The sequence below is a fragment of the Mus caroli genome, chromosome 3, assembly GCF_900094665.2.
Source record: "Mus caroli chromosome 3, CAROLI_EIJ_v1.1, whole genome shotgun sequence".
Classification (NCBI taxonomy): Eukaryota; Metazoa; Chordata; class Mammalia; order Rodentia; family Muridae; genus Mus; species Mus caroli.
Genome location: NC_034572.1, coordinates 82,100,793 through 82,124,352, shown reverse-complemented (window position 1 = coordinate 82,124,352; position 23,560 = coordinate 82,100,793). Strand labels below are relative to the sequence as shown.

Sequence of the window (23,560 nt, the reverse complement as noted above, 5' to 3'; positions counted from 1 at the left end):
AAAGAGAGGAAGTCCCTGAGGGGGCTGCTCCATTCCCTGGCCACTGCGGACACTGTCTTCGGCCTCCCTCCCCTTCTGGTTTCTGGCCAGCCCAGGCTCCACCCACTCCCTGGATGAACCCTAGGCGCGTCCCACATGGGATAGGCGGGTGTTCAGGCCAATGGATGGGCAGGGCGGTGGCGTGCAAGGGGTGGAGCTGGGCAGCAGCAGAGGGCTGGACAGAGTCGGAGGCGGAGCTCCAGTTAAGGTGGACCGGAGGAGATAGTGGTAGAAAGCAGAGAGGGAGAGGGATCGCGGCAGGTGAAGGGAGTTTGAAGGGAAGAAGGGAAAGGAAAAGGGTGGGAAAGGCTCAGGGAGCGAAGCAAAATCTCGGAGAAAAGGGACGAAAAGGAGGGAGGGACCCATATGCTCCCTGCTGGAACTAGCTGTTGGAAGAGGTGGAAGTTTATGTCCTTATTGGGCGGAGGGAGGGGGTGCCTGGGGGGGGCGGATGAAAAACCAGGAAGTGACAGAGGGTGTTGCTAAGGGTGGGGGGGGAGTTTGGGGGTGGCAGGGGCGGGGGGNGGGAGGGGAGGGATGGGGGGAAAGCAAGAGAGAGGACAGGTGAGACAGCAGGACAGGTGAGGCGGGCCTTGGGGGGGGGCGAGTGGGAGCCAGGTGAATGTACAGCTCTCCGCGGCCAAGGGGGGGGCGGGCAGCAGGAGGAGGCAAAGGGTGGCGGAGGAGGAGCCCCCCAGCAACGAGCAACGAGCCACTGACCGCGGCCTTCTGACCAGGACCGGAGCAGAGTCCCAAGCCCCCCAGCCTGGCGGGGGACGCGCTTCTTCCTACACCCTGTGCCTCTGCAGCTCCAGCGAACGGACCCAACGGCTGAAAGGTAAGTGAACCCCACTTTTTGTCCCTTGGCTCGGGGTACACTAAACTCGAGCCTACTGCAGTGTCCTTCGTGCGTCCTGTGAGACCCCTGTACACACACGTACACACACACACACACACACACACACCAGATTTCAACCAGTCGCATTCCCTGTAGCTTTCCTGGGTCTTTGAAATTGGTTTTAACTTGGAGGAAAGGTAGAGAACTATGGACTATGGCCTCCCCCCAACTCTGAGCGGAGGGTCTCCAGAAACTTTCTTTGCACTTCTAATATCATACAGACCGTGAGCTACGGGATGGAGAGGGGGTGAGCTGCACTGAACTTACCCCCACCCCCAGTCGCTTTTGTGACTTTAGGGGGAGACCCCAGACCCGACCGAATGGAGGGAATGGAAACCCTGACGGACTCTAATTAGGACAACGCGTGTCCCCACCCACCCACCCAGCTCCGCGCCCCCCTGGCACGGTGGGCTGGACCCAGGCCAGTGGCACGGGGGGTGGGGGACAGCGGGAGGAACCGCGGCTTGGGGGAAAGTTACCGGCTGGACTATTCGGTTTCTTGCGCTTCCCGAGCCGCGTCGTCTCTCCAGCGGTAGTGCGGCTCAGCAGGACGACCCCTCTGCCCCTCCCGCTCCGCAATCACATTCCGGTCTCTCAAGCCTCAGGCCCACCGCCACCTTTTCAAAGTCAGCTTTTGCTCTCACAACTCCCGTGCGAGGGTGGGTGATAAGAACTCGACCTACCAGCGGTCTTGCCGCCGCCGCCGGCGCACCTGCCCTGAGCAGAGTGGGGGTCGCTGTGTGGTAGAAACCTAGTGCGCACCGCTGGCCGAGGTTGGCCATTCAAAGGGGTGGGGGGCGCTGCTTTCCATTTCCAGCTTTCTCTCCCCTCCTCCCACCCCACCCAAGTAAGAGAGCGACGTGTCCTGGCCAGAGCGGGGGGGGCGGGAGTGGGGGGGCAGCGTGGGCAGCGGGTTGTGCCCGGACACGTGCCTGCCCAGGCGCCCCGGCCCTGCTAGTGTTTGGAGAGAGGGCGGGTCCCCTGCCCCCCGCCCCGCACAACCCCCATGTATCAAAGGGCGGCTGAGACGTGGTGAGACCTCGGGGCGCCCTGGGGGGGCGGGGGGTAAGGCGGGGAGCCTGGGTCCGGAGCAGGGGAGGGGCAGAGGCGCCGGTGCTAGCTGACCCACAGGAAACGAGCACTGCTGACCTAGTTTGGGACACCGGAAGTGGGTGCTGGGGAGAAGGGGAGACCGGCAAGCTGTCCTGGCTTCCGGGCCAGGTGGAGGGCGTTCTTGAATTGACCCCCTCCCGAATGCCTTGGAGACCCCTAGCTGCAGCTGAGAACGGGAATGAGTCAGCGCAGCTATTTCTCCTTCCCCCAACTTATTCCCAGAGGAGGGGACCGTTTATCAAGGGTTGAGGGGAGTCAGATTGGGAAGTGAGGAGTTAAATAAACCAAGATAGGAACTCTCCGTTCCCTTGAGGCAGTGTGTGTTTTGGTGGGGGGGGGGCCGCTAAGGCCTGGAGGATTATTGGGTTGCGTTTTGCTACCCCACACACACCAACTGGTTTGGTCACCCCTGTACCCTCCTGGCACTGCTTATGGAGCTGGCATGGAGTGGACATTAGATTGGGAGGAGATACTGGGCATAAGAAGTATTGTGTTGGGCAGGAGAAGGGCATATTTCTGACTTGGTTTGGATGGTAGTTAGTATTCCTCCTTCGTGGTAACAAGGACAGGGGGCTCCCCCCGGAGCAGCTGATGAAACAAGGAGAAATCTCTGCCAGTGTCTCCTGTCCCTGGCCCCCGGGACCCCAGCTCCCCCAGCGTGCCTGTTACATGGTTGCTGTAGGCACGCTGTTGCCTGCTGACACCCCCAGACACTGTCCCCCCTCCCTTGGGTACCACCATCCCCAGCCTGGGGTCAGGAAGGGGTTAATACCATCCGAAAGGGGCTCTTGGGAAGAAAGCAAGCAGTGCCCACTAGGCTCAGGTGTCAAGGAGACAGGCCTGCTCTAATGGGGCCCTCTCTCTACTACTCAGTCCAGGTGCGACAGCCCCGGTGGCTGGGAGACAGGTGCTGTCCTCTTCCCCCTTCCCCATGGTGCCCCCTGGCACCCACCGCCCCCAGCTCCTCCTTGGCCTAGTGCCTGCCCCAGGAGGGCGCGGCGGGCAGCGGGGGCTGGGCTAACAATGCACCATCGGGCCCTTTGTGTGCTTGCACTTGGCACCCTGGGGAAGAGTGGGGGAGGGGACCCAGCAGGCATGGGGGGGGGGGTGGAGCACCTCTGGGGTGGGGACAGTGAAGGCTTGGGGAGAGAAGCTGAGAGTGAAAACAGGTGGGGAGGAAAGGGAAGTAGGTCAGATAGAGTGCTGGCCCCCCATTCCCAGCCAAGGCTAAGATGAATGGTATCCTGAATGGCATTGGTGTTGGTACCTGAGGCCCAGCTCAAGACCCATTTGGGGGTCAGAACTTACTGGGCCAGCAGACTGCTCAGGTGGAGGAGGCAAGGCCCTCCTTTTGATAGCTGAGAGAGGGAGAGACCCAGTTCTTTTGGCCCAAGGCCAAAGACCTAAGCCAGGGAGTAGATGGGCTCCAAACAGGGCACTGCCCTCTGATAGACGCCTCTGGGCCTGCTTCAGGGCTTCCTGCCTCCAGCCTGCTTGGCTCTCTGACCTTCCTGAGAGTTAAGACAGCCCTGCCACCAGGCCTTGGGGCTTGTGCCTGTTTTGGCCCAGGGCTAAAAAGGAGGGTGGGGGAGGAAGGTGGAGACAGGCAGATGGATGGGACCCTGGCATGGGGTGTGCCTGCTCTGTCCTCTTCCCCCCTCCTTCTGCTGAGTAAACCCGTGAGTAAACTTGACGTTTTGCCCGGACAGTTTGAAGTTGCCTTGCTGCCCCCCCCCCTCCAGTCCTGCCAACACCACAGCAGCCAGGTGCCAATGCAGGCCTGGGGGGCTGAGAAGAAAGCGTAGAATGACTGATCAAGAACTGGAGGGTGAGAGACCCCATTACCACCACCACCACCTAGCCAAGCTAAGGCCTTAGCAATAACCCTATGACCTGTCAGCGTTTGTCACAGAACTTCAGGGACCCCAGAAAAAGTGTCCTCAAAGTAGATATGTTATCCATCTCTGACCTCCACCTCCACTAGGGAAAGACACCCAGATGCCATCTGGCTTCCTGCGATGCCATATCTTTTTATGCTCAAAGGCCGCGCTAGTCCAAGTACCTTTAGCAAATGTCTCAGTGGGGCTAAAGAGGATTCCCTCTTTGTGGCCCACAGCCTGGGATGGGTAGGAAGCAGGTGACACGGGACCCTTTAGCCATCTCTTCCCTGAGGCTTCCTAGCTCCTAAGGTCTCTGCCCTGCCCTTACCTTGACTTCACACCTGGACCTAACCCCACACATGGCTTCCTGCGCTGTGTTCACCATCAGCCTAAGTCCTTCCTTGCCCCAGACTCTTCCTCTGCCTTTTAGCTTTCTTAGCTAGCACCTTCAGAGGTCCCTAAGCTGCAAATACCCATACCACATCCAGACATTGAGGGTACCTATGGCAAAAGATGGCCAACAAATGGAGCCAGTCACCTACCCACACACATACATTAATTGGATATCACTTAACATCACCATTTCCTCCTGTACCTTCGCAGGTCACCAGAATGGTGGGAGAAATGCCTTCCCAGTCTCTGCCACGCCTCAGAGTGGGGCTCCCCCAAGACCTTGCTTTCGACTTCATGTCTCTGGCTTCAGTTTCCTTCCTGTTTCCACTCCCCCCCCCCCAGCTCCTCCCCAACCATATACCCCTTTCAACAGACATCCTCTCCTCCTTCCTTCCTCCTTTCTTTCCCCTTTGCCTGGAGTAAGGGGGTCTTCTTTACCCACCATGGACTTACTAACCTGTCTTACACTTCTTAAATCGTGTTCCACTTAGAGAGATCTGTGACCATTCTTTCTCTAACCTACCAGCTAAGCTCTTGGGAAGAGAAGAACCCAGGGCTTCTTAAGGGAACTACAACTCCCAGTGTACATGCAAAGCAGCTGTGGTGCACACTGGGAGTTGTAGTCCTTGAGCTCTCAGTTTGGCCAAGTCTAAGAGTGTATCTGGGTAAGGGTAAAAGTCAGTACTGGAGTGGGTTGCAACAGAGACCCTCTGTATTCTCTTTACTTTGTTCTTGCCACTTCATTCCCATATGACACCAAGTATTGACATCCATCTCCCATTGCTGAGACTGCCCATCCTCACCTTAGGAGGAGCCCCACCCAAGAGATGCCCACACCCTGCCCTGATGCCCCTGGCAGGGGAAATGAGGGGCCCCATGAACTCTTTCCCTGCCCCCTGCCCTCCAGGCTAGTTCCCTCCCTTTATGGGGATCAAAGGGCAGGGAGCAGCCCCACCCTACTCCCTCACAGGCTACAGGCATTAGACTGGGGCTCTGAGGAATTGCGGGGACTTTGGTGCCCAAGCATTTGTAAGGGGAATGCTGGGAGATTGGCGCCTGGTGACAGGAGAGACACTGGTCCCCACCTTGGGGCGTGGATCCTTCGGTAACTGCTCATAGGCCTATCCATTCTCAGTATCAGCCCTAAGCAATATGCTTCCTCTTAAGGAGGTGGCTTAAGGACAGGGTCTTGGGGCTTATCTATAGGACCTCAGGGGCCCGGGCCCGCCTGCCTGGCACCAAGGCACAGAAGTGACCCTCCCCCACCCCAGGCCCACAGTTGGCATAGGGCATTGCGAGCAGGGGGTAGGAGGGAGAGGCGGGCAGGACTGCCAGCATCCTGGTGGGTAGCTGCCAGCCAGGCCGGGAGCCGGTGAGGAGCAGCAGGCCAGCGGCACTGAGCCAGCAGCTGTTGGGGGTAGCAGGGAGGGGGTATCTTCAGGGACATTTCTGTGATTCTCTCTGAGCCTAGCAGGATGACCTACTGTTTGGAGGATATTGGGGTACCTTCCACTCCAAGAATAAGAAATCCCAGGAGTTACATGACATTTTGTGGCCCACCCAGTTCATCTCAGAACTTTCCTGAGTTGCCCCCTGAGGCCCAGGCGGGTCCCACCCAACCAGCCAGGGTAGCGTAGCTTGCGCAAGGGGTGGGGCGAGGAGCTTCCCAGCATATGCCCCCTCCCGCCTCCTTCCTCTTTCGGTGCCTACAACTCCCCCAGTATGTCTACCCCTCCTCAGCCAGCTCTTGTCCCCCTGGTCACTGGGGTCTGGCATGAGTGCTGCCCCCTGGCCTGGTTGGCAGGGCTGGTGCCCTGGCGAGGAACTGTGGTATGTGAGTGGGTTTGGGGTGAGGCTATGAGGAGGGCGGGTGCTGCCTTGCCCAGCCCCTGAGGGCCCCAGCCTGGTACAAGGTGAAGAGAATCCGGACAGCTCCCAGAACAGGGCAAGAGCTTACTAGGGTCTGGAGGGTCTCTCTATGTTCCCCTAGTTCCACATACCCTGAGGGGCTGGGACCTAGGCACCTGTCACCCCTGGCACTGAATGTTCAGAGTTCCCCTCCTCCCGATTTGGCCAAGGCTGTCTTCTGTCCCCTCCCCTCCCTTCCTTCTCCTGGTCCCACCTCCAACAGCCTCTCCCATTGCTCCTCACCTCTGTCCTCCTGGACTGGGCCGGCTCCTACCTTTCCTACCCCTCACCTTTTTCCCCTTTTAGGACTGAGTAAGGACAGGCGGGGGTGGGGACAGCTGGGGCTCTGGGCACTGCAGGCAGAGACTCTGGGCCTTCTCCCACGCTGCCAGTCCTTCTGTAACCCCTCCCTCCAAGCTGGGGGGAGGGGGACAGCACCCAGAGGGTTAAGGCTGTAGGGGGAGGGGCTGGGCCAGGTCGTAGGCGGCCCCTTTGAAGGAGGGAGCTGGAGTGGGGACCAGTCACCCTACCCCCCCCCCAAGTTATCCCTCCTCCACCCCTCCCAACGTGCTGCCCCCAGGGGCCAGGAGGAGTTGCCGGCAAGGCCCCTCAGCGTTCAGGTGAGTAGGCCCAGCTCTGGCTCAGGAGGTCAGGCCCCAGGGGAGGCTCGGAGGCCTAGAATTGGCCAAGGGTTAGAGGAGGACTGAAAAACAGGCTAGGAAGAGGGTGCCCAGATTTCATTGGAGGCTTTAGGGAACAGAGGAGCTGAGGTGTTAGAGTGAGGGGAAGGCTTCAGAGTCTAAGGGATCCAAGAGGACCAAGAAAGGCAGAAGAAGGGTCCTACGGAGGCTGTGCTTGCTGGGCCAGGCCAGGAGGTTGGACAGGCTGGCAGGGAGCTGGGCTCCGGGGACCCGGCTGGGGTGTCTTCTGGGGCTTGGGGGGGCTCAGGTTTCTGCCTGCGGCTAAGCGGGTGTGGGGTTACCAGCCAGCTTGGTTACCCAGCCAAAGACATGGCTGGGGGGAGGGGGATACAAGGTAGACCCTGGCACATTGTGCAGGCTCCTTACCCCTAAGGAGAGCTGGTATTGCCCAGTCAGACTGTGCTGGGAGCCCTGATGACCAGGGTCTGTCCAAGCAGATAGTCAGTTACCTGGCTGGGGTGGGCACTCGGGAAAGTCCACTAGCTTCAGGGCTGGAAACTTTGACGGGCAGAGGCATTCACTGTCCCCCTTACCCCACATCCGCTCTCTCTGCACACTCCACCTCTGCCACCTCTTTTCTCCAAGTGGCTCCCAAGTTTTGGTCCTCTGCTTCCTCCAGAAGGCAAGTATGGGTACCCAAAACTCAGCCATCTCTTCATAAGACCAGGACTTGCAGAACAAGCCCTGGTCCTGACTCAGTTCCTCTGGCCTCTGTTCCACACAGGCATGGAGGGATGCTTGGAGCGTGGTAAAGGTTGGGCTCAGGAGATGCTTTAGTGAGAGAAGTAATAGGAAGAGGGAGAGAAACCCTATGTGGCGGTGCTTCCTAGCAGAAGTCCCAGGGACAGACACGGTGGAGGTCATATGGTGGGACACCCATAAGGGCTAAGGAAGGAAACCAAGGTTCAATCTCGTGCTGGGAAGACAAGGCCCACAGAAGGTAGGAAAGGGTAGAAAGAAGAAAAGAAGTCCAAACGAAAGCCCAGAAGTAAAGGGCAGCTGATGAGCCCCCAGAGGGGGCGAGGGAAGACTGGAAAAGAGGTGCCCCTCTCCTTTCTCCGCCATCTTTATCTTGTTCCATTCTCCTTGATGGGCTAAAGAGCTGTGTGCTAGACCTGATGTTACAGAAGGAAACTACAAGGGAGCAGCTGTGGTGTCCCTCAGTCTGGAGCCCCTGCACCAGGATCGGGGGACTTGGTGGGAGCTTAACCCCCACGGCACCGGGAAGCAGCCAGCTCCCCTCGCCTCCTTCCCCCTTCGTGGCTTGCGGTCTCTCTTCCCCGCCTCGGCCCCCAGGAAGTGTGAGTGCTGGGGGTGGTGAGGTTAGGAGGGGGGAAGCGCCACATGGGGGATGGGGAAGACTTGTAGAAGTTTAGAGGACCCGGAGGGGAGGGCTCCCTAAGTGTCTTGGGCATCCCTGGGCCCGGGACCTGTCTTTTGACCCCCTCTGTGGAGGCTCTTCTAATCCTCTAGTGAGGCTCAGCCACCTCACCTGCCTGAAACTGGGTAGTTCAGATATCTGTGCTTCTTGGACCCCATGAGTCTTGAGAATCTTGAGAAAGGACGGAAGGAACCATGGACGAAGGATTCCTGGGTCCCTGAGGACTTTGGATTGGCTGTCCAGTTTCCCTACCCCTCTGGTCCAGCCACAGGCCAAAGCCCTAGCTAGCTTCGTGCAAACTGGGTTCCAAAAAAACAGGAAGAGAACCTGAGGCTGGAGCCCGGGTGGGGGCAGAAAGGAGAAAGAGGGGGAGGGGTGGCCAGCCCAGGCACCAGGAGCACTGGGCAGTGCCTTGGGTCTCAGTCATCCCTAGCAGGAAGGCTTTTCAGCCTGGCCCTCACCCTCTCGCCCTCCAAGCTGCTGCTCCAGAAAAAACAGGACCAGGCACCTCTCTGGCTCCCTGGCGGAGCTGGGAGAAGGGGCCTTGGAATGGGGGGTGGGGGGTGCTCTGTGCGCCCACATCTATTTTTTACGCCACTAATCCTGCTTCTGCCGGCTGCCCCCCACACACACTAAGCCCCAGTCCCTAATCCCTAAGGTGGGGAGAAGGGGGGCCAGCTTTACTCAGCTGCCCCATTCAGGGCCTCCTAGGCCTGCCCTTCAGCTGGCTCAGGCCAGCAGGGTTGGCTCTCAGCTCTCAGAGCCCCTCAACCCTAGTGTGGAAGCTGCCTAAGGTCAGCATCTGGAAGATTCTAGTTGCCTTTGTCTAAGTCAGCCGGTGCCTCCCCCTTTCGGTGGTTTGATGGTGGACACACGCTGGCAGGTGCTTTAGGTACTGATGGTAGGTGATCAGAACTCTCACCATTGTCACTCTGAGTTTTCCCCCACCAAAGATGGTGCAGGCTTGACACAGGGCCCGGTTTCAAGAAAGCTGCCCACTGGCTTGGCCGGTCTAGCAGGCCTGACAATGAGGGGAGCCTGGGGGGGTGGTGTCGAGAAAGAGGGGAGTGATGGGGCGTGGCCCCCAGTTCTTTCCCCTACCAGGCAAACAGACCAAACAGACCTTGCCTGGTTCCCTGGCATAGCTGCCCCCCCCAACCACCACACACACCCATGCCCACAAGGTCTTAGCAAGAGGGGGCATGCCAGGCTGGGTGGGGATGGGCAGCCTACATGGGGCGTCAGGGGACTGGGCCCTCTGGGATATAGATGTGGGAAGGGTGCCCAAGGTGGGGTGGGCATACTGGCACCAGTGCCCCACCCTGGAAGAAAGAAGGGGAGGCCTCCACCCCACCAACTCCTCCCATATGATAGGGCTAGGAGTGCCCCCTTGGCCTGGTTGGCAGTAGCATAGTTCCAGGTGGCACCTCAGTTGGTATGGGTGCCAGGGCTAGGGGATTTCCCAGAACAGCCTCTCCTGCCCTGTATGCCATCTGCCTATCTAGTCCTTCCTCGATACATTGTGGCCATAGGTATTGGATTTGAGCCTAAGGAGTTAAAACACCCACCCTTGCCCAAGCCCTATGTGAGTTGGTGGTGAACTACTCTGAGCCTGTGACCTGACAGCAAGATCAGCCAATCGGTACAGTACACCTGCCGTACCAAGTTGCCACAGAGATCAGCCCTGGGGTGGGAGAAAGGAGGCAGGTTTACCAACGGGAATGGGTGGAGTAGGTAGGGAAGGAGGGTGAAGGATAGGGTGAGCCACGTGCCTCTGGGTACCCAGCTCCCAGCCAATGGGTAGCAAGGAGTGCCCCACTTGTGCCCCTTAAGAGGAACATGCACTTGGACCCTGGAGGGTGCCCACTGCTGCCTACCTGATTTTTATTTGTTCTTAAGTCCTGGGGCCATTAGCCTCTTGTATTATAGTAAAGTACTGGGAGTGGAGAGGACTCCCAGACTGCTTGGTCCCCAAGGGCGGGAAGTGGTTTGGGAACTTAGAGTGGGAACAGGTGAGATACCTAAGGCTGCCCAGGTGTAGCTTCCAGACAAGTGGATACCATTCACTCAGGGCTCCCAGGTAAGCGCTCTGGCTTTGGAGTGAAGGTGGCAGCAGGCAGGCCACTGTGGCAGTGTTATGTCCTAAAGAGGAAATAAGTAGCCCCTGACTCACACCCCTGTCCCCCAAAACTCTTTCCCATAGGTGACCAGGGTTGATCAACCAAACTGATGGAAGGATTGTCTGGACTAGCCTTTCGCATTGCAGTGGAGGAGGAATAGGCCTCTGAAAGGAAGTGGTTTGTCCTAGGTCAAGTAGCTCCCTAGTAACCTGGCTCCCTCAGGGTACATTCAGGGAAGGAAGAGGCAGGGCTGTCTCCTAGTCAGGCCGAGACCATATGTGCGCTGGAATCTGTCCTGAGGCCAGACTACTGACTGAGCCCCTACTGTGTGTGTTCGGCATTATGCCACACCTGGCCTGATTTACCCCTCGCCACAACCCCTGGGGTCAGCTGGAATTATCCAGTATTGCAGATGAGGAAAGAGGCTCCGAGATAAAAATCACTTGCTTAAGATCACAGAGCTAAGAATTCAAACTCAGGCCTGGCTGACTCCAGAGCCCAGAGCTGTTGCAGTCTCTAGTAGCTCTAGACTAACAAAGTATCAGGACTGACCTGCCTGCCGAGCAAGCGAGCCGTTTGCAGCTGTACTTCCCAGCCCCGGGTTGGTTTTTGTGTTGTGTTTTCGGTTTGGGTTTTTGATTGGTTGGTTAGTTTGTTGGTTGTTTCTGGTTTTTGTTTGTTTGAGACAGGGTCTCCTGACATAGCCCTGGCTGTCCTGGAATTTAACTCTGTAGGCCAGACTGACCTTGAACTCGTAGAGACCCGCCTGCCTCTGCCTCCCAAGTGCTGGGATTTAAGGCGTGTGCCGCCACTATGCCTGGTGTTCCCAACCCCTTCTTGTGTAACTGTAAAGTATAGGCCACACCAGGGACTGAGCTCCTGCTGTGTGTTAGGCACTGGGCCGTACTTGACTGCATTTACCCCCTCACCTTAATGACTTGTTCAAGGTCATTCAACTAAGCCACTCCACAATCCTTCCCTACCCCCTGTGACGAAGGTGGGCCAGGCCCTGCATGGAGAGACTCTAAGTTGGGCCAACGACTGGAATGAGAGGGGAGAGAGAGAGAGAGAGAGAGAGAGAGAGAGAGAGAGAGAGGAAGGGAGGGAGGAAGGGAGAGAATAGTTTAAGTGGGGAGGGGAGAGGAGGGGTGGGACTTAGCTTTTTGACAGTGATGCTTATCTGTGAGGGTACAGGAAGTACCTGCCCAGTGACACCCCAGCATATGGTAGCTGTTCCTTGGCCCATGCGGGAGGGAGGATGTGGGGAGCGGGGATCTTGAAGGAAAGATGAACTTTTGGTGGCTGGGGAATGTAGCTTGGGGAGGGGCATGGGGGGAAGAGGGTGGCTTCTTTTGTTTGTTGGGTGTACTATGCTTGTGACAGAACCCAGCCAGGCCTGGCCTCTCCCAGAGCTATGGGGAGGCTCCACTACACATTTTTCTGATGACAAACATGGGTCTTTTAGTCAGTTTTTCTTGAAGCCTAAACCAGGACTCCAGTACCTAGCCTCCCAGACCAGAGCATCTTCTAAAGGGATCAGGGGATGGGAACAATGAAATGCAAGTCTGCCTAGGATCACAGGAAGGCGGGCCTGCAGAAGCAGGGTAGAGCCATGTTAGAACCAGGAAGGTGGTCTGGATCTGCTGACTCGGGGTGACCCTATTCACTTGGCACTGCACCCGGAAAGCCAGTTGCTTGTCTGTCTGAACCGCAGTTCCCTTGTGCATGACATGGAAGGTGATTTGGGAGGGTATGGGCCAGAATAAGCGCTCTTTTAAAGATTTATTTAATTTACATATATGAGTACATCATCATTGCTCTCTTCAGACACACCAGAAGAGGGCGCCAGACCCCATTACAGATGGTTGTGAGCCACCATGTGGTTGCTGGGAATTGAACTCAGGACCTCTAGAAGAGCAGTCAGTGCCATCTCTCTTACCCTCACCCTCTGCTTGACCCTGCAGGAGAAGATGGGGAGCCCCGAGGATGACCTGATTGGAATCCCATTCCCAGACCACAGCAGCGAGCTCCTGAGCTGCCTGAACGAGCAGCGCCAGCTGGGCCATCTGTGCGACCTCACCATCAGGACGCAGGGTCTTGAGTACCGAACCCACAGGGCTGTGCTGGCTGCCTGTAGCCACTACTTCAAGAAGCTCTTTACGGAGGGGGGAGGGGGAACCGTGATGGGAACAGGGGGTGGTGGGACGGCTTCTGGGGGAGCAGGGGCCGGTGTGTGTGAGCTGGACTTTGTAGGGCCGGAGGCCCTANGTGCCCTGCTCGAGTTTGCTTACACAGCCACACTGACCACCAGCAGCGCCAATATGCCGGCTGTACTCCAAGCTGCTCGGCTACTGGAAATCCCATGTGTCATCGCTGCTTGCATGGAGATTTTACAAGGCAGTGGGCTGGAAGCCCCCAGCCCAGATAAAGATGACTGTGAGCGAGCCCGACAGTACCTGGAGGCTTTCGCCACTGCCACCACCACAGCCTCAACCTCAGGAATGCCCAACGGTGAAGACAGCCCTCCACAGGTGCCCCTCCTACCGCCACCGCCACCACCACCTCGACCTGTCGCCCGCCGCAGCCGCAAACCCCGGAAAGCTTTTCTTCAAACCAAAGGGGCCCGAGCAAACCATCTGGTCCCTGAGGCACCCACAGTACTCACCCATCCCTTGACCTACGAAGAAGAAGAGATGGTTGGTAGATTGGGTAACAGTGGGGGCAGTGGGCTCGGAGATAGCTATAGTCCTCCCACAGGTGCCGCCTCACCTGCCGAGGGGCCCCTGAACTATGAAGTCTTTGAAGCTGAGGAAGAAGAGGAGGAGATGGCATACCCCCCAGGCTACGGGCTAGCCCAGAGTAACGAGCCTTCGCTATCACCAGAGGAGCTGGGCTCAGATGAAGATCCCATCGACCCCGACCTGATGGCTTACCTAAGTTCGCTGCACCAGGATGCCCTGGCACCAGGCCTGGATGGCCAAGACAAGCTGGTGCGTAAACGCCGTTCACAGATGCCCCAAGAGTGCCCAGTCTGTCACAAGATAATCCACGGGGCAGGCAAACTGCCTCGGCACATGAGGACCCACACTGGTGAGAAGCCCTTTGCCTGTGAGGTCTGCGGTGTCCGCTTCACCAGGTGAGCACCAGGTGGGGACGGCCCAGAATGGGCTGAGGGTGGCGTGGGGGCCAGCTCTCTGGTGGGTTCCTAGAATGAGGTGGGAGGCCAAAAGAGGCAAACAAGGGCATGATTGGGAGTGGGCTAGTTCCCAAGAAGATTGAACTGGAAGCAGAGGAGCTCATAGTGCCAGGGCCCATTGAGTTAAGGGCTAATCAAAAAGGGTCTCCTGGGGCAGCAGTGGGGAAACCACATTGAGGAACCAGGGTGGGTCAAGGCCAAGGGGCGTGGCTAAGATGGGCTGGGGATCCTATCCTGAATCCTGAGTGTCTGCCCTTTCCCCTGCTCGTACTAGGAATGACAAGCTGAAGATCCACATGCGGAAGCACACAGGAGAACGCCCCTACTCATGCCCCCACTGCCCAGCCCGCTTCCTGCATAGCTACGACCTCAAGAACCACATGCACCTGCACACCGGGGACCGGCCCTATGAGTGCCACCTGTGCCACAAGGCCTTCGCCAAGGAGGACCACCTGCAGCGCCATCTCAAGGGTCAGAACTGCCTGGAGGTGCGCACCCGAAGGCGCCGCAAGGATGACGTGGCAGCCCCTCACTACCCACCGCCCTCGACCACCACCTCATCCCCTGCTGGCCTCGACCTCTCCAATGGCCACCTGGACACCTTCCACCTCTCTCTGGCTCGATTCTGGGAGCAATCGGCCACCACGGGACCCCCAGTCACTACACAAGGGCCCCCTGAGGAGGAGGAAGAGGAAGGGACACCCACCACACCACAGGCCGAAGGTGCCATGGAGTCCTCTTAAAAGAGGGATGAATGGGCAGGCTGGAACAGCACAAGGCCTGGGACACCACGCCAAGCAACGGGGAGCACATAAAACAAGTGGTATCGGGGTCGGGGGTGCTGAACCTTCTTGGTATCAGAATCGAACGCCTCTTCCCCCCAGAGCCTTCATTCCAATTACAAGCTGAGGTTTTGGGGCACAAGCTCTCTAGATTGGGGTGATCACCCAAGGAGTTAAACATGAAATATATGTCTGTTTGTCTGTGTGTGTGTGTGTATATATATATATACACACACACACACACACACAATAAAGGTGGGGTCCCTGTCCCCAGCCACTACTGGGGAATTGAAGCAATAATCTATCTCTGATTTGTGGGGTCCCACTTCGGCTATGCGGGTTTCTAGGAGGCTGGGGCTTAGGACCAAATCCTTGCCCTACTCCCATGCCCCCTGGGTTTTGGCTGTGAGGGGGTGGACTGCCCCTCCTTCCTGGTTTCTGTTCCTTTTTCCTGGCCGTAAATTATGCAAAGGGGGGTGGCAAAGGAAGGGTAAGAGGGGGGAAACAAGGTAGAGGCTTGAAAGACTGGGGTGGCGGTGGGGACTGGGCCTGTAAGGACGGAGCCATCCCAGTCCCCCTCCACCCAGTTCCAACGCTGAGTCATGGGGTCCTGGAGAAGAGGAGGGCAGGGTGGCCTGATTGGCTCGCCCGCCCCTGGGGGTAGCAGAAGGTCTCCGCCCAGCTAAGGGAGCTCTCCACCTCTTCCCTCCCGCGTCCCGGGGCAGGGAATGTCTTGTTCCTGGCGCTCCCTCCCTGGGGCCAGAGGGCAGGGCGGGCCGGGCGTCTTACCCTCTTCTCCTCCCTACCTCCCCGCCCAGGTGCAAGCGGGAGCCGCCTCTGCTGCTTGCTGCCCCTGACTCACGCCGCCCCCGGGCTGGCGGGCGCTGGGTGTGGGATGGGGTGAGGGGTTGAGGTAGCCTTGTGGGGAGCGGGCAAGCTGGCGCCATCTGGTGGCCATGCCCTGTAAGGGCGAGCCCCCCCCCCCCGCCCCCCAGCGACCACTTTTCATGAGCTAGAGTCACAGCCGTCCAGGCCTGTGAAGGGGTGCCCCCTTGCCAACACGGTGGCTAGGCAAGGCAACTCACTTGCCCCTGGGAAAAGTGAGCTGCGGAGCAGACCCAGAGGTAAGGGAACCTTCCCTCAGACCTTGCCTGGCACTCGGGACTGAGTCCACCCCTGTTCTGTACATAGCCTCTTCTGATGGTCTTGTTGAAATCCAATTTCACATTTTTAACTATCAATTTTCCTGGGGTGGGGAAGAGTCTTCACCCCACCCCTTCCTCGCTGGGTGCTGGACCCCCATTGCGGCCTGGGCTCTGCCTTGCACTATTTACCCCTTTGGCCTAGTGGCCCTTCCCCCTCCTGGAAAGGGGCAGGTTCAGGGGCCCGGTGCTCTCCTCTCCCCATGCACCTCCATGCCCATTTGCACAGCTGCCCAGGTACCCCCAACAGTGGGGAAGGGCCACACAGGGAGGGGTGGCGGGACCAGTCCCTGTATCTATTTAAAAAGTGATGATGTAATATATTAGGAGGGAGGTCAGGTACCCTGGGCCTCATCTTAGCATTTCAGGTGATAGGGGAGCCCAGGGCTGGAGAAACCTGGGGCTTAGTCCCAGAGAGTGGGGACAGTGGCCTCCACTCTCTCTCCTTGTGGCTTCCCCACTCAGTGCCTTAGTGGGGGAACACATTCCCCTCCCCCATTCCCTTCATCTACCCCTGCCCCCTGCCTCGGGTGTAAGTGACAGGAAGAAATAATAATAATTTAAGATTCATATTTGTGTCCACTTTTGGTTCCTTTATTGGGGGGGGGGAGGCGAGTGGGAGGGGTCGGGAGGTTCTGAGGCTGGGGAGGGGGCTTCTTTGGGGACAGTGGATTTCCGAAGTGGTGCCTGGGGTTCTGGGAGAAAAAGGAGGCCCACAAAGCCCAATGAGCTTCTGGGAGATGCTGTGGATGCTTCCTCTGAGGTCACTGCTTTCTGTCCTGGTTACTGGGAGGAGAGGAAGGACCAGTAAGGTCAAAGTCACTGGTGGGTAACCTCCGCCACCTTCCCTGCTCAGGCCCTAACTGCCGCCCTCCTGGCATCCATCCCTGTTCTTCCTTTCCTCTCCCTTTGTTTTTGTAACTTTGTTTCTGTTTTTTTGAGACAGAGTTTCTCTGTGTAGCCCTGTCCCTGTAGACCAGACTGGTCTCAAACTCACAGATCCGCCTGCCTCTGCCTCCCAAGTGCTGGGATTAAAGGCGTGCACTACCGCCCAGTGCTCTTAATGAGGACCTCTCCAACCCAGCCAGGGTATCAGCAAATTGCCCCAACTGCTCAAAGGCGATTGTCTCTGTTCCCGAAATTACTCATCCCTTCTTCTCTCCTACTGACCCAGAAAAAGACTTCAACTCTCAAACTTGTGGCTACCATATTTGCAAGAGAAAACAATGGGATCAGCCTTCCAGAAGCTGAGAGAGGACAGTCACTACACATTTCAAACCAGCCTGGCCTACAATATTGAGGCCCTGTCACCAAAGGCAAAAACAAAACAAAACAAAAAACAGAACAAAAACAAAAAAACCTCCTCTGACTAAGAACAAAGGCTTCACTATCACCTGCCCTTAACTCTACCTGGAAGTCCCTCAGCCTCCCAGGGCCAGTTTCTTTGCCCCACAGCAGACATTTCATCCTCTACCACCCACTCTGAAAACTATGTCACTCCCAGCCACCTCTCTGGTCTCAGCAGGTGTCCTTGCCTCCTACTCCCTAGAGAAATTGAGGCTGGAGCAGTCTCGAGTCTGTTTAGAAGGGTCTCCACTCTTCAGTCTCAGAGCAGCCCCTCTGGCTACCTCATGCACCGTCGCCTGGCCCAGCTCTTCCTCTGGTACCTTAGTCCAGGGCTGGAGGTTGAGCTTGTGCTCTCACAAAGCACTCTGCTACTACACTGCATTCATAGACTTCAATGCTCTTTTCCATGTCCTAAATGTACTAAATGCAGAAACATCTGTTGGTGCCATGTACCTTGTATGTGAAGCCAACTCTTTATCATCAGGCTTCCTTTTTTTTAGAGCCAAGCATGGTAGCACATAACTTTCATTCTATGGAGACTGAGGTAGAAGGGTTACAAGTTCAAGGCCAGCATGGACCACATAGTAAGAATAGGCGGTAGTGGCACATGCCTTTAATCCCAGCACTTGGGAGGCAGAGGCAGGTGGATTTCTGAGTTCGAGGCCAGCCTGGTCTACAAAGTGAGTTCCAGGACAGCCAGGGCTACACAGAGAAACCCTGTCTAAGAAAACAAAAAGAATAGGGAGGCAAAGGCAGGCAGATCTCTATGAATTCAAGGCCAGCCTGGTATATATAACTATGTTGGGCCAGCCAGAGGCTACATAGTAAAACCCTGCCTCAATAAAGTAATTAAGCCCTCTTTTTAATTGCAAATGTTATATTAAAGGAATCCTAAAATCATCTCCCTCTTTAGAAGCCACATTCTCTATTTCTGAGTCTTTATCAGTTGCTTTGTGATCTAGTTTTAGCCATCCTGATACCATGAAAAATGTTCCCACAAGCCATACATACCAGTTGTCTGGTCCCCCAGCTGTGGATGGAATGTTGGTCCCAGCTTGCTCATGGTTTGCCTTTCATGGGCTAAGCTCTCCTGCTCTCTTGAGCCTCTTCCCTCAGGTTCTGCCCCTGTCCCCCTCTTTCTGCCTCCTTAGCCTATTACGGTAGCTCCCAGTAATAGATTCAATTTCCCATTTCTCCTTACTTTAAAACTTTTTATTGTATGTGTATGTCTATGTCAGTATCTGCCACACGTGTGGGTGCTTGTTCAGAAGTCACACGAGATCCCGTCTGCAGCTTATGAGTCCCTCACCCCTTAATATGAATGCTAGGAAGGATTTTTTGGAAGAATAGCAAGTATTAACCCCGATGCCATCTCTGTCCTTGAATATTCATTATCTTTATGAATGTTTTGCTTGTTTATATGTGTGAGTTCTGTATGCATGTCCAGTGGCCACAAAGTCCAGAGGAAAGTGTTGGATCCCCTGGAATTAGAAATACTCATTAGCTGCAATGTGGGTGCTGGGAACTGAGCCTGAAAGTAGCCCAAGTGGTTTTGTTTTGTTTTTTGAGACAGGGTTTCTCTGTGTATATCTGGCTGTCCTGGAACTCAACTCTGTAGACCAAGCTGGCCTGGATAGCTATCCACCTGCCTCTTCCCCCCAAATCAAATACTGGGATTAAAGGTGTGTGCCACCACTGTCTGGCTATCAAGTGCTCTTACCTCACAGCTGCCTCTTTAGCGTCTTTCCTTCCTTTTGTCTTTTCTGGTTTTGCCAAAATGATCTGGTTAGCATGGAACTCACTAAGTAGCCTCAGACTTCTCTGATTGTTAAGCCAGGATCTCCCTAGGTAGACCTTACTGTTCAGGAACTCACTATATAGACTAAACTGGTTCTCCCCCCTCCCCCCAACAGACACACACTTATCTTTGAAGACCACAAGCTTGAGCAGGGTGTGAAACACCCGGCTAATCCCAGCTTTAGAGAAGGAGTTTTGAGCCATTCTTGGCTACATAGAAAAATCCCATTTCAACAAACAATAAACAAAAAGAACTTAGGCTGTGCTCTGTGTGTGTGTGTGTGTGTGTGTGTGTGTGTGTGTGTGTGTGTGAGAGAGAGAGAGAGAGAGAGAGAGAGAGAGAGAGAGAGAATGGCCTGATGATAAGAGTAAACACACCTTTAATCCCAGCATTCCGCTAAAGCAGATGCCTATCTCTCTGAGTTCAAGGCCAACCTGATCTACATAGAATGGAATTCCAGGCAAATCAGGTCTACTTAGTGAGACCCTGTCTTTAAAAAGTAAAATAAAATAAGATAAAAAATAAAAAAGCCCTATCTTGCATGTGCAAGGCTAGAACCCACAAGGGAGGAAGAAGAGGAAAAAGGAAGAGGGGTAAGGAAAAGAGAAGCAGACACAGTGGTTTATCCGTAATGCCAGCCTTTACTGTAATCCCAAACAGGAAGGACGGTAAACATTTGAGGCCAAGGCCAGGAATGACCCTCCCCACCTTTAATCCCAGCAATGAGGCAGTAAAAGCAGGTAGATCCCTCTTAAATTCAAGGACAGCCTGGTCTACACAGAATTCCAGGACAGCCTGGTCTACCCATTGAGACCGCGTCTCAAAACAGAAAGAGAAGAGATAAAAGTGAATGTGTCCCTTAGCCACCTAAGACCCCCCGGAGGCCAGGGAAGCCTCCCCCACCCCCCAGTCCTTCCCACCCTGCCTCTTACAGCGAGGTCCCACACCCAGCACAAAGCACACACACCCTTGGGCTTTATTTACCCTCCTAAATGTTTTACATTCTCCAAACTCAAAGGTCTCTGCTTCCTTGCCTCCCTTAGCCTGTGCCTAACAAACCCCAGGCTGCCCCAAACCCCAGCTCATTTCTCTCCTTTTCAGGGAAGTCTTTCTTGTAGATTGGTTGGGGTTTGGTTTGGTTTGGTTTGTACCCACCCCAGCCCCTTCCCCAAATAAGCTTTCTCTGTGTAGCTTGGCTGGCCTTGAACTCACAGAGATTTGCCTGTCTTTGCCTTCCTAGTGCTGGAAGTGTCTTCCCGAGTGCCACTCCACACCCTGCTCTGTGAAGTTTCTTTTTCTTTTTTGAGGGGGGATGGGGAGTTCGAAACACCTCGCCCCCACTACACACACTGTAAGCTAAGCTACTCAGGCAAGGGGGCAGGCTCTCGGGAAACTCTTTGTCTCCTCTGCCCTATCTCCTGTCCCTGCATTGAGGCAGACACTAGCCTGAGCAGATGTGACAGAACAGGTACCATTCCCACCTGTTTCCTGCTCTCTCGGGCTCGGAGGTGGACTTGTCTGAAAGGTTCGTGCCCAGGGCTTCCTGAAGCTGTTGTCGAAGTTTCAGCTCCTGCTCCGGGGCCTTTCTTCGAGCTGCAGCCAGCCACAGCTGAGGACCCTCTTCATCACTGGAGTCCCTGCAAAAGCCTACTGTCTCAATGACCTAAAGATATCCTGGAAGAAGGCCATTATTCCCACTGCCCCCCACATACTGCAGCGCCCCCATCTCCCAATCCCTGAGAGACTCACAGCTCCAGGTCCAGGTGCCCCTGGTTGGAGAGTGGAGCAGAACACACAGAGCAGGTGTTGTTTAGGAGCCGGAAACAGGTAGGGCAGTAGAGACCTAGAAGAGACCAGGAGGGAAGGAGGCTTGAGTTAACCCCTCATACCTTGTGCTCCCTAGTGTTTGGCCTTGCCCCCCACCCCCCAGCCCAGCCCTGGAAAGACCATCCTTATCAAGTATGCCCAGTAGGAAATTGTGCGGGGGGGGGAGGGGCAGGGGCAGGGGAAAGGGCAGGGGGGGGGGGGGGGGGGGGGGGGGGGGCGGGGGGAGGGGGAGTCAAGGACATTATAGGGGAAAGGGGCTAAAGGAAGGCTGTTATGTAAATGAGAAGACACATAGTAATAGAACTATGTAAATGAGAAGATGCATTGTAATGGAGCTATGTAAATGAGAAGGTGCATAGTAATAGACCTATGTAAATGAGAAGATGTGTAGAAATTGAAGGGTACAGACATATAAAGGTATGGGAAAATACCATAAAGGAAGAACCATGGTTGATCATCATGTGCAAGTACCAAGACGGATGGGGGTACTCACCTCTGCAGCCTGGGGTACTGCAGGACACAAAGTTCTCCATGCCCCCTTTGTCTTCAGGCTCCCCACAGCCCATGCAGTAAGACTGCTGCAGCGAAAACGGGCCAAGCAATGGTCTTAGGAAAGGCAACCTTAGAAGAAAGGTAACCGATGTCAAGCTTAGCCTTTCCCAAACCCACACCAACCGCCAATGGAGAGGGAGGCCTTCCAGTGCCCTAACCACCATCTTTCTGACTCTAGCAACCTTTTCTCCATTGCCGGCCCCTCCCCCCTTCCCTTCACTCCTCACTCTCAAGAACCTTTAGCTCTTTGGGGCTGGAGAAATGGCTCAGTGGTTAAAATCGTTTGTTGCTCTAGCAGAGGACCTGGGTTTGGTTCCCAGCACCTACATGATGGGTCATAGTCATCCATAACTCGTTTTAGGGGATCCCATATCTTCTTCTGATCTCTATGAGTACCAGACATGTGTTTGGTACACACAGTATCCATGCAGGCAAAACACTCGTGCACATAAGTAAATCTTTAAAGAGAAATCTCATCCTCAGGACTGGAAAGGTGGCCCACCCAATGGAGAGCACTGCCTGCTCTTTCAGAAGATCCAATCCCCAGGATATTGGTTCTCTGCCAGCACCACACGCACACGGTGCATGCACCGAACAACCATTCACATTAAGTAGAAACAAACATTTTTTGAAAATAAAACTCTGCTCCTGGGTTGGAGAGATGGCTCAACAGTTAAGAGCACTGACTGCTCTTCCAGAGGTCCTGAGTTCAATTCCCAGCAACTACATAGTGGCTCTCAACCATCTGTAATGGGATCCAATGTCCTCTTCTGGGGTGTCTGAAGACAGCTACAGTGTACTCATATAAATAAATAAATCTTAAAACAAACAAACAACAAACAACCCTCTGGTTCAGGGTATGAAAGTTATGGATTAGATACCTTCTCAACCAAACATCTTGTCCTTGGGAGGCACAACCACCTATTGTGCCCTCTGGCTCTTGTTCTGCCTATTGCCACCCTGGGTCTGTAGGGAAGCACGCTAGGCTCACCGGATGGCCAGCACCTGGAGGATATTCATTTGGCCTTGGTCAGCTGCCCGTCGCCTCACTGCTCGCTGCACTGTCGCCATTATGTTGGTCCGATGGCTCAGAAGCATGTTGTAAAGGTAGGTGATCCTTTCCTGGGTTTGGGAAGGTGGGGGACAAGTGACCCCCAGTTCCCCCAGAACCCACATTAGTCAGCTCACAACAGGCTGTGACTCCAGTCCTAGGGGATCCAACACCTCTGGCCTCTGTGGGGCCACAAACACATGGAATATACTCACACAGGAAAAAAAAAAAAAGATATACCTAAATAAAACTTTAAAAAGTAAAAGAATCCCCTTTAACCGCCTGTCTGGGAGTGGGGGTGGGGGTGGGAGGCTGGAGCAATGGCTCAGGACTTAAGAGCACTGGCTGCTCTTCCAGAGGATCCGGGTCCCGTTCCCAACACCCACATGGAAGCTCATAACTGTAACTCCAGCTCCAGGAATCCTGACAACCTTACGCAGTTACACATGCAGGCAAAACAGCAATGCACATAAACTAAAAGTCAATAATAATAATTTAAATAGCTGTCTGGCAGCCTAACCAGACTCCGTCCTTCATCTTGGAGTCCCTGCACAGCAACCATCATATGGTACACCCGAGTGGGTCACACTGCCCTGCTGCTATGGTTTTTGCAAAGCTTTGGAAGCACTGACATGCCTCAGGGTCCCCCCCCCCCCCGGGCTCAAAGGATATGGTTCCTCCCAGCTCCACCCGAAGGCCCGGTCTTTGCTGTAGGCTCTGGTAGAGGACTAAAGACTGGAGCTGCCAGGGACTTCAATATCCTCAAAGCCAAGACAGCCAGCCACCAACTTAGCATCAGGGCCTCCTCACCTGTTCCCTGCTGGGGTAATAGGAGGCACAGATAGCACGCCGCAGCCTGCTGACATAGCTGCCAAACAGAGTGACGAAGAAACACAGACCGTACATGGTACCTGGGAGCACAGCACACAGTGAGCACTACCCAAGGCACTAGCCACACTCCTGGTCCACGTGCTCTCCTCCTCCCCTCTTCACTCCGAGTGAGGTAGATACCAATAAGGATGTAACCCTTAGCATCTGGTTCTGAGGGATGCAGGGTGCAGCGCGGCGACAATACACTGACGTTGCCTTGTTGCATAACATCAAACGCTGATGCCAGGTCACGGTAAATATTCCCTGAGTAGCCGGACCCTTCCACCGATATAGACACTACCACAGGGCCTGGCACAAAGATACTATGAGAGACACTCAAGATAATGGCCCAATCTCTGCCTGGAAAGTAGAGCCAGGCAGATCCTAGGCATAACCCACACCCTCATCTCTGATCCCTCAAGGTACCCTGAGGTCTGGCCTCCTTCCTAACACTACAATCCAGCTAGCTGACACTGCTATAAACTTTTTTTTTTTTTTTTTT

General features: G+C 55.4%; 2 protein-coding genes across 7 annotated transcripts in view; one reads left to right on the top strand and one right to left on the bottom strand.

Moving 5' to 3' along the window:
• Positions 1–306: 306 nt before the first annotated feature.
• Zbtb7b (zinc finger and BTB domain containing 7B) lies at positions 307–16,092 on the top strand. 5 transcript variants are annotated; one of them, XM_021158749.2, is made up of 4 exons: positions 307–437; positions 777–877; positions 12,398–13,569; positions 13,904–16,092. In XM_021158749.2, exons 3-4 carry the CDS (start codon positions 12,404–12,406, stop codon positions 14,370–14,372), a joined length of 1,635 nt encoding a protein of 544 aa, XP_021014408.1. In that variant the 5' UTR covers positions 307–437; positions 777–877; positions 12,398–12,403; the 3' UTR covers positions 14,373–16,092. The 5 variants fall into 5 exon arrangements, with proteins under 5 accessions (XP_021014408.1, XP_021014407.1, XP_021014406.1 ...); XM_021158748.2 differs by lacking the exon at positions 307–437 and adding an exon at positions 554–603; XM_021158747.2 differs by lacking the exon at positions 307–437 and adding an exon at positions 556–620.
• Positions 16,093–16,185: 93 nt separating this feature from the next.
• Positions 16,186–23,560, bottom strand: part of Dcst2 (DC-STAMP domain containing 2) — a 12,311-nt gene continuing 4,936 nt past the window's right edge. Inside the window, exons 9-15 of one of the 2 annotated variants that reach the window (XM_021158541.2) lie at positions 23,200–23,367; positions 22,999–23,099; positions 22,129–22,259; positions 21,079–21,206; positions 20,508–20,601; positions 20,240–20,395; positions 16,186–16,399 (exon numbers count right to left, since the gene is read on the bottom strand). In XM_021158541.2, the coding sequence (XP_021014200.1) occupies positions 16,378–16,399; positions 20,240–20,395; positions 20,508–20,601; positions 21,079–21,206; positions 22,129–22,259; positions 22,999–23,099; positions 23,200–23,367 (800 nt within the window). In that variant the 3' untranslated portion in view covers positions 16,186–16,377. The remainder of the gene's footprint in view (positions 16,400–20,239; positions 20,396–20,507; positions 20,602–21,078; positions 21,207–22,128; positions 22,260–22,998; positions 23,100–23,199; positions 23,368–23,560) is intronic. The other variant, XM_021158542.1, reaches the window with a different exon arrangement.